Source organism: Eptesicus fuscus, chromosome 13, assembly GCF_027574615.1.
Source record: "Eptesicus fuscus isolate TK198812 chromosome 13, DD_ASM_mEF_20220401, whole genome shotgun sequence".
Lineage (NCBI taxonomy): Eukaryota > Metazoa > Chordata > Mammalia > Chiroptera > Vespertilionidae > Eptesicus > Eptesicus fuscus.
Window position 1 is genome coordinate 39,121,811 of NC_072485.1, and position 14,053 is coordinate 39,135,863.

General features: G+C 54.6%; 1 protein-coding gene across 1 annotated transcript in view; it reads right to left on the minus strand.

Annotated features, from left to right (window-relative positions):
* Positions 1-370: 370 nt before the first annotated feature.
* DGAT2 (diacylglycerol O-acyltransferase 2) overlaps positions 371-14,053 on the minus strand; it is a gene marked incomplete at its 5' end in the record, with an annotated part of 32,553 nt that continues 18,870 nt past the window's right edge. Inside the window, 6 exons of the mRNA XM_008150053.3 lie at positions 371-1,559; positions 3,760-3,962; positions 5,258-5,432; positions 6,048-6,252; positions 11,873-11,943; positions 12,349-12,456. Coding sequence (XP_008148275.2) covers positions 1,405-1,559; positions 3,760-3,962; positions 5,258-5,432; positions 6,048-6,252; positions 11,873-11,943; positions 12,349-12,456 — 917 coding nt within the window. The remainder of the gene's footprint in view (positions 1,560-3,759; positions 3,963-5,257; positions 5,433-6,047; positions 6,253-11,872; positions 11,944-12,348; positions 12,457-14,053) is intronic.

The following is a 14,053-nucleotide window of genomic DNA, read 5'->3' on the forward strand; positions in this document are numbered from 1 at the left end:
TATGGAAAGGCCCATAGGGCAAGGAACTGAGAGCGGCCTCTGGTCAAGAGCCAGCGAGGAAGTGAATTCTGCCAACAACCACGTGAATGACCTTCCAGGTGGATCCTCCTGGCGGACACCCTGGCTGCAGCCTTGCGAGAGACCCTGATGCAGGGGGCCCAGCTAAGCCATACCTCGACGACAGGCCCGCAGAAGCTGTGGACAGTGTTGTCTGAGGCCACTCAGTGCTGGACTGATTTGTTACCCGGCAATAGATAACACATGACACCGGGCCATGTGGGCCAAAGGGGCGAGGGGCAGGGGCCTTGGCAGGTAGCTATGGTCTCCCCAAGTGCCAGGGGCGAGATGCAGATGTTGCCCCAGCAAGAACTCAGAGGACGCTCATTTTTATTTATCTGTTTAGGAATATACAAAAGTCTGACATGGTACAATGATCTCGTCAAGAGAAAACAGAACACACAGAAGGCAGGCTGGGTTTCCTCCCTGACCCCCATCCTCCCCAAAAGGCACACACACCTGAGGCGTGGGTAAGGGGGCCTCCTATCCGGACACCAATCTGATGCTCAGAAGGCCAGGCTCCTCTGTGCACGGGAAGAGGGGCCCCTTCCTCACACCTCCACTTGGGGGTGTGGGGTAAGCAAAACGAGGCCACTGGAAACAGTATGGGCTTCTGGCCAAGGATGGGCTTCTGTCCACGTCACCAGCCCCCTGAGGAAAACCAGTCACTCCAACCAGACATGGTAGCTGGATAATCCAAGAGATGGTATGCCTGGGATAGCCCTGCTCCCAGCACAGGCTCATCACCGCCCCCATCGTCTCTGCGGAGGCCAGTCCAGGCTCCGTGTGAAAAGACTGGGGATGTGGGAAGCTGGAACAGTCCAGATGCTCATCACTGCACTCTTCAAAACGGGGACAACGGTGCCTGCAGGGCTTCCCCTGGGCAGGAGGGACTAGTCCTGCCGTCAGGCCAAGGTAGTGGGGAATAGAGGTGTTTGTGTCAGAAGCGGCTTCTGCTCCTCATCCTCCAGGGGCAAAGAGCACATCACCTAACCGGCCCGGGTCCCTAACGGCTGTCCTTCTTCCCCGGTCAGCCCGGACCGCGCCGTCTCCGTAATTTCAGGAATGGAAGGAGAGGGGCTGGTTGAGAAACTATAAAGGCCCAGAGGTGTGCGCCACCACCTAGAACAGCACAAACTGGAAGTGAAAAAGCCTGAAATGTTCAAGCGTTTTCCTTCCTAAAAAAGACCTAACCATTTTCACGGTTTAACAAAATTATTATAATTTCTTTTAAATAACCCACAGACACCCATGACACTTCCACATTTACAGAACAAAAAGCACTCGAGAACGCGGTAGAAAAGGACTTGCAGCGGGCTCCTCCCGCCAGCTGGCCGGAGGGCTGGCTCAGTTCACCTCCAGGACCTCGGTCTCCGGGAGGCCGAAGCTGGTCTTGTGCTTGTCGAAGAGCTTCACCAGGGCCTCCATGTACATGGCGTGGTACAGGTCGATGTCCTGCTGGGTCGGGTGCTCCAGCTTGGGAATGGTGATGGGCTCACCCACTGCAGGGATGGGGCAGAGGCCTCTGGTTAGTCCATGCCATTGGGCCCACCCTCCCTGGGCGTTGACCATGATGATGATGGCAGTGACCCTGTGCTACGTGCCGACCATATGTGCCAGGAGCTGTGCTGAATCTGTTCTGTCTGAGGATGTCCTTTTGCAGATGAGAGGACTGAGGCCCCATGGCATGGGAAGGGACCTGCCCAAGGCCACAGAGCCACTAGGCAGTAAGGGGGATGAGGCCTGGCTGCACCCACGGCACTCAGCCGGGAGCTCCTGGGAGAGCCCTGGGCAAGTCGCTTTGCCTCTCTGAGCCTCAGTTTCCTCACCTGTCACCCAGGGATCCTTCCTCAGGGGGCTTTGCTGAGGATTCTGTGAACCATGACATGGTTTGAGAAGTGTGGTGAAGGCGGGAGAGGGAGAGGAGACCAACATTCATACTTCTGGGCACTGTTTTATTTCCTAATCCTACTTCATCTCCATACCCAACTCATCACCAAGTTCTGTCAAAGACATTTCTGGATTTTCTCCCAAGTTCTCTTCCATCTCCACTGCCATTCCCTCGATCCAAGCCACGGGCTACCCAAAAGCCTCTGGAGTGGTCTTGTGGCTTCCAATTTTTCCCTTTCTAATCCATTTTCTATCCAGAAGTCCCAAGGATCACTTTAAAATGCAAATCCGAACCTTCCCTCCCCCAAACCATATATATATCCGAGGCTGAAGTCATGTTTATTGGGATAAAGGGGCATGTCGTGACCACTAACAAGTATCTATTGGGAAGGAGGGTGCAGGGAGTGGTTCCTAACACCGCCCCCCCCCTCCCTCCCATGGACTCATTCCTGGGTGTAGAGGTTGCTGGGAGCAGTATGATCATCTCCTGGGCTTCTCCCCACCACCACAGGCCTGGGGGAGCCAAGCAGATGAAAGGTGAGGGTGGGGTCTCTCAGCTCCTGAAGCAGCTGGTCAGAGCCTAGAGCCCACACCTGCACTCCATGCTTTCAGAAGGCCTGGAGCCGCCCGCCGACCATCACCACAGCCTCCACAGCTTCCATCATGGGGATCTCTGGAGTTCGAAGCCCCCAGACTGGGGCCCCCCTCTGGTGTCACCAGCTTCAGAGACCTGTCCATCAATACCATAACCTTGTCTTCCTCTACGCGGGTCACCTGTACTGGTCCCTCTGTGCTCTGTTTGCGAGGAGGAGGTTCACAGACAAATTCCGCCTTTCTCCTTAACACCTACTCAATTCCCAAGCAAGTAAGGCTAAACCACACCCACCACAGCCGTCCCAGCTTCCCACTATTAAAGTGAAAACCGATTCCTTCCCAATGCCCACAGGACCCCATCCCTGGCCAGCCACCCCAAGCATGAAAATGTCTCTGCTGCCTCACAGAGAGCAGAGATGGATGGGAGAGTCTAGGTCATGTGACCCGAAATGCAGGAAGTCAGTCTCTGTGTAAAGTACAAAACAGAATACCTGGGTCTGATCATTCAAAGTATCTATGTGAGCTTTGGCCCCTCAAGTCCATAGCTTGTGGCCCACATGCTCCTGTGTGACCTCCAGCTTGTGAACCATTAACACACACACACACCCCTACAAGAGAGAATTCTTTGGAATCCTCTACATGAAAACCCAAATAAACCCAAAACAACATAGCTGAAGGCCAAGTGCAGCCAGTTTTTTGCAACACTTTTCACAGGACTGCGCTCTCCAGTCATGTTTTCTTTCTGTTCCTCAAAACTCTACACAGTCTTGCTTCAGGAACTTCACTTAGGCTATCGTTTCTGACAAAAACTCCCTCCTCCCACCTCTTTTGCTGGATAATTCCTATTCAGCTAACAGTCTAAGAGTCACCTCCTCCCTGGGGTCCACTATGATCCCCAGAGCATGCCGCACATCCCACTCACACCCCCTGCTGATCTTTGCTCTAACAGGATCTTCCCTGATAGACTGCTGGGCTCTGCAAACACACAACTGCTGGGTCTCGTTTTGTTAGCACAGCTTGGCTCACAGGAATAAAACTTTACCCCGTCACCCCACCCCCACCTCCACCAATAATTCCCCTAGGGCAGCACCCACATGTCCTCATGGTTTAGAGCATGGACAGCAGAGCCAGGTGGCCTGGATATGAATCCTAACTCCACCACTAACTAGCTGTGGCCCCCCCCCCCCAAGTTCAGGGTCTTCAAGTAGGGAGACTCACCGACAGTGGTGATGGGCTTGGAGTAGGGCACCAGCCCCCAGGTGTCAGAGGAGAAGAGGCCTCGGCCGTGGAAGATGCACGGGGCGAAGCCAATGTACTTCTGGAACTTCTTCTGGACCCATCGGCCCCAGGAGCCCTCCTCGAAGATCACTTGCTTGTAGACCTCATTCTCTCCGAAGGAGTAGGTGGGAACCAGGTCGGCTCTGGAAGGGAGAGGCCGGGCCTGTCACTCCCCAGTGACTGGCTTCAGTTCCTCCTGTCAGTCCTAGAGGCCTTGGACACTAGCCGAGCTCCCCTCCCACAGGGCTGTGCCAGAACCACCCGGGGGGTCCCCAACATGTGTCCCCTCACTACCAGGTTTAGATGGGCCCTCTGCCCCCTGCTGGTGACTGGGGAGCAGATCAGGACTTTGGTAGCACTAGGCAAAGGGAAGGTGGAGGGCCCTGCTCTAGCATGCCTGTTCTCTCTCATCCTTCAGGCCTGTCTCTGCTGGAAAGTTCTCCCTGTCCCATACCCAACCGAGGGCTCTCTCAGTTCCACGTCACAGCCCTCAACACACCGTGTTGTCGCTGTCTGTCCCTTCATACTGCCCCCTGCCCTGAACACAGGGACTGGGTCTGAATGATGGTGTGCCCACTGCCTGGCACAGGCTGGGCCTGCAGAGTAGCCTCTTCTAGAGCCCGAGGTAAGGTCCTGAGAGGACAGAGAGGAGCGGTGGGTGGGGCCCAAATGGTTAGTGCCATCCCTAACTTGTGGGTGACTGCAGGCTGCATCCTCTCCCACTCCAGGTCTGCCATTGCTGGAGGCCTGTCACCCCAAAGCCCTCCTCCTGGGGTTGCCCAGAGCACAGAGATGGGAAGAATACAGTGCACCTGGAGTCCAGAGAGCTTAGCTCTGCATTTTACAACGTGACCCCTACTGGGCCCCTTAGCCTCGCTCGGTCTCCTCACGTGGAAAATAGGACGTCATCACCCGCAGGGTGGCTGTGGCGTCCAAGGGGACTGAGAAGTGAATGTGCTTTGTCCAGTGACATGCGCTGAACCGGTGGCTACACAGAATGTGCCTCTGGTTTCCTAGAAAAGGTCACAGACACCCAAGCTGCCCAGCTCCTCTCCCCCTGCCCTTAGCATCGCCCTTCCGGGAAGCCTCCCCGCCGTGTCCAACCACGCCACCCTCATTTCTGCAAGCAGCACGACAGGTTGGGCTCCAGGGCATTGTCCTATGTATGATCCTGGCCTCTCAGCCCACCTGTGAGGGCTCAGGGGACACAGGCCTCACCTTTGCCCTACTCAGACGCCAAGGCTATTCTTGGACAACTTGGCCTGAACCTCTGGGCTCTAAGCTCCCCTCCCCCGCCACAGGACAGTGAACTCTCTCCTATGCCTTCCTGGCCTCTGGGCCTCCAGGAGCCAAGGAGTTGCGGACAGTGTGTACATGTGTGTGTGTGTGTGCGTGTGTGTGTGTGTGTGTGTGTGTGTGTGCGCACGGAGGCACTTACCCATGTCGCAGGGCCAGTTTCACAAAGCCTTTGCGGCTGCGCAGGGTGACGGCATTCTTGCCGGGCCTGGAGCTCAGAGACTCGGCTGCGCCCCCCACTACGATGATGATGGCATTGCCGGTCCCATTCTTTGAAAGCAAGTAGTCTATGGTGTCCCGGTTCACAGGGCAGATGCCTGGGAGGAGGAGAAGACACACCGTCGGGGCTGCCCATGGGGGCACTGTCTACCCCCCACAGTCATGTATAAGCAGACTTGGGCCCCAGACCTAACCCATTCTCTTCCAAGTCCCATGGCCCTATCGAAGCTATTCTTTTTCTGAGCCTTGGCTTACTTATCGGTAAAATGGGGATAATGATGCAAGGTTGTTTAGGTAATTCATTCATTTGGCAAATACTGCCTGAGGTCTTAAGTCTATCAGGCTGATGCCAGGTGCTGGGAAGCCCAGTAAATCAGGCTGCGGGGGGTCACGGTGCGGGGGAGGGGAAGGGGGACAATGACAGTGCCATGGACAACAATCAGGTTGTGCAGAGGGCAGCGCGGGGCTGGGGTACCCAAAAAAGGGGCCAGAGAAGGCTTCCTAGGGAAGATGCTATCCAAGTTGAATCTTTGAAGACTTATGCACAGCTCTGCTGCTCAGCCCTGACCCACAGTGCCTGCAGCAGGCTGCCTCTCTCAGCAGGGGACCAGGGTGGTGTACTGGCTTCCCGGACAATCTGCCATCTGGCTCAGTGGAGAGGCTCCGGTCTTGACAGTGGGGCACAGTAAGGATAAGCAGCCGTGGCGTCTCACCTCCGGACATCAGGTACTCCCTCAGCACGGGCATCCGGAAGTTGCCAGCCAGCGTGGCCAGGTAGGGCCTGATGCCGGGGAACTTCTTGCTCACTTCCGTGGCCTCTGTGCTGAAGTTGCAGAAGGCACCCAGACCCATGATGCCATGGGGGTGGTATCCAAAGATGTAGTTCCTGGTGGTCAGCAGGTTGTGGGTCTTCACCAGCTGCAGGGAAAAGCTTGGGTGAGAGGAAACTGGCCGGCGGGGGGGGGGGGGTGGGGGGTGGGGGGGGTCCTGAGGCACACCCAGAAGGTCCAGGAGAGACTGGGTTTGCCATACCCCCGGGGACTCTGGGCCTCAAGGACTGGAGTGACTCTCCACACCTGACCTCAGACTCCTCATCCCTGGGGCCACAGTGCCAGGTGCTCGTCAGCTGCCATTTGGACTGCAAATCCCCGGGAAGGGGAGGGGAAATTTCTCCCTTGATCCCCTTATATTTCTCCAGCCAAATACACCAGGTCCTCTTATTCGCGCTCAGCCAGCCTCCTGTCTTCCCTCCCTCCGGGCCATCCTCCTCACCACAGCAGAGTGACTATTCTAAAACCCAATGCAATCCCTGTACCTCTCTAGTTCCCACTGGGGTCAAGTCCAAGTCCCTTAGTCTGGCCGGAGAAGAGACAGTGCAGCCTGCCTGAATGGAAACTTCCTTCCAGGCAGCCAGGTTCTACTTGGGCTCTGATGCCGGAAGGACAAGGGCAAGAACAGCTCTTGTGCCAGCCACTGTGGTGGTGGGAGGTCAGCTGTGCAGCGGGGCAGCTGACCTGTGGTACTTTCAACAAACCTGTCCTGGGATGCTCTGAGGAATGACTGGCTTCCTCAGGGGCTGCCTCCTGCCCTGGGGTTAGGATTGGAGGGTGGGGTGGCTGGTGTAAAGTTTCCCTAAACCCTGAGCAACAAGAGGCACCTACCCAGCATTACAACAAACACGATGGAGGGAAGGTGCAGAGAGGGGTGGAGAGTACTGGTATTTTGTTCAGAAAGCATCACTTTTTTTTTTCGGATTAGAAAAATAATGAATATCACAGAGAATTTTCAAAATACAGAAAATTCAAGAAAAGAAAAGAAAATCAAAAGCATCTGTCCAGCTAAATCACTCTGGGTTGAGTCCTTTTTCTACTCAAACATACACATACTTTTTTAAAAAAAATCACAAAATTGAGGTCATATGGTTGGTATCATTTTTATATAATTTCCAACCAAGTATTATCATACCCTATCTATTTTTCCTTATCGAAATTCCTCAGCCATATCTCCCCATGGCTGTATTATTCTACCATGCAGCTGTGCTACATGTAATGGAACTATAATCAAACCCCCTACTGATGGGCCTTTAAAAAGCTTCCAAAACTTCCCTCAGAAACAATGCTTCCATATGGAACAGAGTGTGGAATCTCAGAGGGAAGGCAGGGGAGGGCGGGTGGGTGGGAGATAATCAACCAAAGACCTTGAATGCATAACCCATGGACACAGACAATAGGGTGCTGAAGGCCTGGGGTGGTGGTGGTGGGGGGGGAGACTGGTGGGGGTAAATGGGAGGGGGAAAAGGGGACATATGTAATACTTTCAACAATAAAGAATTACTTAAAAAAGAAAAAATAATGCTTCCATAAATACCTTATTTTTACCTACATTACCGATTACCATTTTTAAAAATACGTTTTTATTCAGGGGTGGGCAAGAAGGGGTCAATGGGGGAACAAGGGGGACATATGTAATACTTTCAACAATAAAGATTTTTTACAAAATATATGTTTTTTTTATTGATTTCAGAGAGAGGAAGGGAGAGGGTTAGAAACATCTAACCGGGAATTGAACCAGCAACCTCCTGGTGCGTGGGCTGACACTCAACCACAGAGCCACAGAGGCTGGGCTGATTATTTTACTGAGACAAACTCTAATGAAGCCAGTCAGCTGTGTTTTCCTGGGGCCTAGGTTGTAGATGTGTCTGTCACCCAGTGGCTCTTTCGATCATTTTCCCCGTCTCCCCAGCCTCTGCCTGGTGGGGCATTTGGTGAAACGAGGTGCCTTGGAGCACTGTGCGGTACCCAGGAGAATGCAGGCATCTGGCACAGCTTTGGTCTCTGTGTGCCACACTCTCCGCCCCTCAGGGCTGGACAGAGTGTCCATCCTGCAGAGAGGACACTGCCGATAAAGGCTCTGTTGACATGCCTGCCCTTGTGTCCCCTGACTGTTTCCTAGGGCAAAGTCTCAGTCCCCGGGGCTGGCCAGGCCAGGCCTATTGGCTCATGTGAGCCTGGGACACATTCCTGGCAGTCACTCCTCACACCCTGCCTGTCAGGGCAGGAAAGGCACTCAGATAGGCTTGTGTCACCCTGGTACCATAGAGAGGGCACCTCAGAACCAGAGAAGAGCAGAGATTTGCCTGAGCTCACACAGCAGGGCGCGGTGGCAGAGAAACACAGGACTGAGAACCTGGGTCCTGAAGCAGACAGCCTGAGTTCCTATACCAGCCCGGACACTGACTCGCTTTGTGAACTTGGGGCAGTCCCTCCTCTCTAGGCCTCAGCAGGCCCATCCGTGAAATGAGGCAGATGGACAAACAGAGGATTCTAAGCTCAGAGTCTTTCCTAGTCTCCTCTCCAGAAATCCTGCCTATACCCAGGCACTGCCCACTCCTCTCCCAGGCAGCCAGCAGTCCTGGTGGCTGCTGCTAACCCGTGAGCCCCACCTCTGCTGAGGGAAGGGATGCTCTCTGGGCCAGCCGAGCTGCTCTGGGAGCAAAGAGCAAAGAGCTCCACCGAGAAGGGAGAGAGGACGGATGGGTACTAAGTACAGCTAAAAATTATTACACAACCATTGGCAAGAGGCTGAGGAAAGGGGGGAGACAGGAGGGTCACACACGAGTCCACAGAGCATCAGCCCTGATGTCAGGTCACCAAGGCCAAAACCTCTCACAGAGGAGGAGCCTGAGACCTCAAAGGGCAGGAGCTTGGCCAAGGTCACCTGCAGGAAAGAGCAAAGCCAAGGCGAGATTCCGTGCCCTGGCCGGCCTAAGGCCCCGTGTGGCTTTGGTCCTCGTGCCCCAGGGCGTCCCAGGGCCAGCTCCAACTCATCTTGTGGCTCCCAGCTGATTTCTTGGAAAAAATGTCTGACAAGAGCACTGGATTTTGTTTTGTCTCTTTAAGAAAGATCACTGGGCAAGGACATCTGCCTGTGCCAGTTCTGACCAATAGTAAGCAGGGTTGGGGGGGTGATCGGCCTCAGGAGGCTTCCCAAGGGGCAGGCCACTCTGAACACTGGGGCCTGGCCCCTTAGGTGAGGGCCCCAGTAGGGAGAACAGAGTCCACAGTTCCTCACAATTAACCATAATTTACCACTTTTTATCATGTGTACAGCTCCGTTTTGCACATGAGACGAATGAGGCTCAGTGAGCTTGATAAAGTGTGCTTGTGGTCCCAGGAGCGGAAAGTGACAAAGTCTAGCAGGATCCATTAGACGGTGAGCTCACCTGAGGGCAGGGGCCAGGGCTGACTTGTCTGTGTCCCCATGCCCAGCACTGTGCGGGGAGCAACATCTGATGCTCAGTGAATGGGGTGACAGAGCAAGAACTCAACCCAGGTCTCAAATGGCAAAGCAGAGAGAGGGAGACCCAGGAAGCGGGGGCTCAATCCAATGGGGGAAATCCGGGACTGAATCTCTCCCAGAGAAATAAGCAGTGGGAATGCAGTGGGAAGGAACCCAGAGCCTGGATTCCAGTGCTAACGCTGGGGTGGACTCGCTGTGCAACCTGGACCAGTCCTTGCCCCTCTTTGGACTGTTTCCTCACCTCCAAAATGATGCAACATTCTCCTATGATGCAACCTTCTCCTAGCAACAACTGCCTTGAATCCTCAGGAAAAGGGAGGAGTGAGAACCCTGACCTTGACGTTTCTGGTAAAAGTGGGTTCAAGATGGGTAAGACAGAAGGAGCTGGCCCCAGGGAACCCCTCCCCCCCCCACACACACATACACACATAATACTGGGTGCCGTGGAGGAATGTGGGGGTCAACCAGCCACCTCCCCCAGGCAGCAGGCCAGGATGTCTCAGTCACTGACTCACGACAGCAAACACACACCACCCTGTGTCATGCACACTTTCACAGCCACACATGCTGCCACTATTCTTCCAACCCCATTGCTCTCAGGTTAAAGTGGGTTACCTCAGCAGCGAGGGTGTGCCGGGGCTGGGGTGCTGAGTGAGCTGGCCAGACAGGTCTTTCCCCTGCAGGAAAAACCTTCAGGATTCTGCTAGACTCACCCACAATCCACCAGTCACCCAAATGCACCCAGATGCCTCTGCCTTGCCAAGCTAGCTTGCAGACCACAGGCAGGGGGACAGAGACGAGGCCGACAGCCAGACCACGCCACCATTAATTCTGTCAGGACCTGGAGGTTGGCCCCAGAGAAGAGAAGACGGGTGCTCAGAAGACCGGTGTGGGGGGGTCCCAGAGCAGCTAATGGTGCAGCAGGAAGGAAACCCAGAGTCCAACTTGGTCTAAACTTGCTTCATAAGGGGAGACTGAACCCTGCAGGGACGGTGCCTCGCCCAGGGTCAGCCTGGGCCTTTCCCGCCTCTGTCCTCCAATACTGCAGGAGGCCTGAGTGGCTGCCCAAGTTTATTCCCCACGGCTCTGCTGCACAGGGAGGCAGTGTGCTGTGGTGGCAACAGCCCAGACTTGGAGGCCAGATAGCAATTAGAATCTTGGCTCCACCCCTCACTAGCCTCAGTCAGCTTTGCTACTCTGCCCTTCAGTTTCCTTCTTTGTAAAAAAAAAAAAAAAAAGGGATAAAGTTAGTACCCCTTATAGAGTGCCAGGAGGGTTAAAGTAGACTCCTCATGGTGGGGGAGGGGGATGTGTTGGCACTTAGAAGTCTCCCAATAAATCGAGACCCTCCGTCTCCACGCCACAGGCTTCTTCTCAAACTGGGGTGCCTACGCTCTCCTTGTTGCTGCCTCTTCGGTGCTGCTTATCTTTGGGATGGAGTTCTAGGGGCAGCTTCTCCAGAAGCCTTCCCCAGGCACTTGAGGAACCAGGGTCTCCCTCTTCTTTTACTGCACATCACATTTCCTGGGCCTTAATTCCCATGGCCATGACCGCCAGTGACCCACCTGGGACTGGCTGAGAGAAATGCTATTTCCATAGGAGTTTCCCAAAGAAAGAAAGCCCCTCACACCTATTGTTATTCTTGGTTCCGTGCTATCCTTGGTGCGGGCCAGATGAACTTGGACTTCTTAAGTATTGCTCTTGATAAATGCCCTCACATTTTAAGTTATGCCTTTAATATTCACAGAAAGGCAGACACACAATGGCCATGATATCTGCTATGACACCTACTCCTTATATCACTCAGGATCTCAGTGTCTGAAACATCTTTTAGACCCAAGTACCAGAACAAGTCCTATTTCCCCGAGGAACTAGTAAGCTTCTTCTTTTCCGAAAACAAGAGCCAACAACTATCATGTGTCCCCTTTTGCCCTGGTTGCCAGGAAGCTTAGAGCTAATGATGAAGTTCAACCACAACTTTGTTGACCATTATGGCTTACATACTAGTATTTTTTCCCCCAAGTCTTGATTTTTCTATTTACTTGGTATGACATTATATGCATCCTAAATCGCTCAAATCCTGCATAAATTGGGGAAGAGTATAAACAGATGCTCATAGTGGGGGATGTCACATGGTTCACCTCAGCATGTGTGGTCACTGTGGATAGGTAGGTTAAGGCTTGAATTCGGATCTCCCACCCAATCCCACCCTCCCACGATAATACACAAAAATCTTTACCTGGATGGGAAAGTAGTCTCGAAAGTAGCGCCACACAGCCCAATTTCGGACCCACTGTGACCTCCTGCCACCTTCCAGAGAACAAAACGCAGTGTTGGGAAGGCGTGGGAATCAGGGAGGGTGGTGTTTGGGCAAGAAGACAAGACACAGCCAGTGTGAAACACAGTGGGTGACTGTCCCCCCCAAGCAGCATCTTTTCCTTCCCCCCTCCTTCCCACTGGGCCCCTGGCCATGCTCGTACCCTCGTGTTACGCAAACCCTTGATTGAGTGTGAGCTCCTATGAGGACCAGGATGGCTCCTTTGAAGTGCTTTTACCCCCCCCCCGCCGCCCCGCCCACTCCCTGGCCTAGCCCAGTGTATTTTACACAGTAGATGTTAAGTAAAAAGAGGCAACACCCACAACGAGGAACCCCAGCTTGTGCAAGAAGGGGGTTCCCAGGGCGAGGGTGTGGGGCAAGGAGACCCATGCCCTTACCTTTCTTGGGCGTGTTCCAGTCAAACACCAGCCAGGTGAAGTAGAGCACAGCGATGAGCCAGCAGTCGGTGCAGAACGTGTACATGAGGATGACGCTGCAGGCCACTCCTGGTGGGCAGGACGATGGCCACAGGTCAGGCCCTGTCCTCCCCGGGTGGGCCTCGGTCTCCCCTGGGCAAAGGCTCACCAAGCGACTGAATGAGCATTTACCATGGTGCTAAGCTAGGCACAACCAAGGCCATGGGCATAACCTGGGGAGGAATCAGGGCCAAGGGCACCTCCGAGATCCTGGTGTTGAGGGACAGGTGGGCTCCGTGTTGCCCCGGCAATAGCGGCGGAGATGAACCTCAGCTTCTTGTGAAGCTGTGCTTAGAGCCGTTCTTTTTGTCTTCTCCTTGCGTGCTCTCCCCACCCCAGTGCCCAGCACAGTTACTATGGACAAGGGAGGGACCCACCAAGTGCCTCCACACCCCAGGACATGGGCTGAGCCACTGTCTCGGTGTGAGGCAGGGTGAGTTTGACACCATTTTAGAGATGAGAACCCTGAGGCTCCGGAGCGGTGGTGGTAGGAGGGTAACTTGCCCAAGGTCACCCAGCAAGACAGTGGCAGAGCCAGGATTCAAACCATAATCTGCACCAGGCTTTAGTAATTGACCAAAAATTAGAAGCCCCAGACTGCCACTAGAGGCACATGAGAGCGGAGGATTCCTGCCCCAGGAGGAGGGCTGGCCACCTCCAAGGTGAGGAAGTGCCAGGCGGCCCAAGGCCAAAGCCCAGAGCCCATCAGCCCCACCTCTCAACCCCCCAGCAGGATACCAAGAAGCCTGCCTGGGGCCAGCTTTCCTGTGTTCACTTTGTTCCGGGCCTGCTACCCAGAAGGTTGAATAACCTGGCACCTGGCATGGAGAGAAGGAAAGGCCATGCCAAGCCTGGTTTACCTCATGGCTCAACCCTAGATGCCCTCAGCAGGCTTTGATCTGTCCAATTTCCCAGCCTCAGACGCTCAGACTTCAAGACTGTTCCCCAACATGAGACTATCCCCCCATGTGGACCTCACCTCTGAATTCTCTACCCGAGGGGGCCATAACTTCTCTGCCCCCTAGCGCTTGGCACAGAGCCAGGCGCAGCGGGTCCTCATGCTTGGTAGAAGCGGGCCTGCGTCCGGTACCCTCTCCACTGCCCTTGCTGTATGCCCACCCTCTGCTGGCCGGGGCGCTCTAGGGCTGCCTGGCTCCGGATGCCAGACTCTCTTCTTCCTGCTGAGCCTCCCCTGGTTTCCCAAGGGAGAGGGCAGGGGCAGACACAGACTCTCCACAGTCTCAGGGCAGGAAAACAGCAGCCCCTTGTCATTCAGAATCTCATCCTGCTCTCGACTCCTGAGCTAGCCTCTCCCCAAGGTGGCTGAAAGCAGCACAACTGTCCGGGGAGGGGCAGTGAACACCGAGTGACCAGGCGTCCAGTTTTTCAGGACCAGCTCGGGAGGGTGACATCACAGACAGGGAAGATGGGTCTCTAGGGAAGCATCTGCAGCCTACAAAACCCTGTTAAAGGCAAACTGCGAAGCACTTTGGTGAATGGCCATGTCTAAGTTAAGGCCACTGACAGACTCACGCGCACTGTTGAGCCGTCTGCCATTGGTCCCCTTGCTTAGGCCTGGGAAAGAGCCAGCAGGTATTCAAGCTCCGAAAGAAGCCAGGCGGGCGCT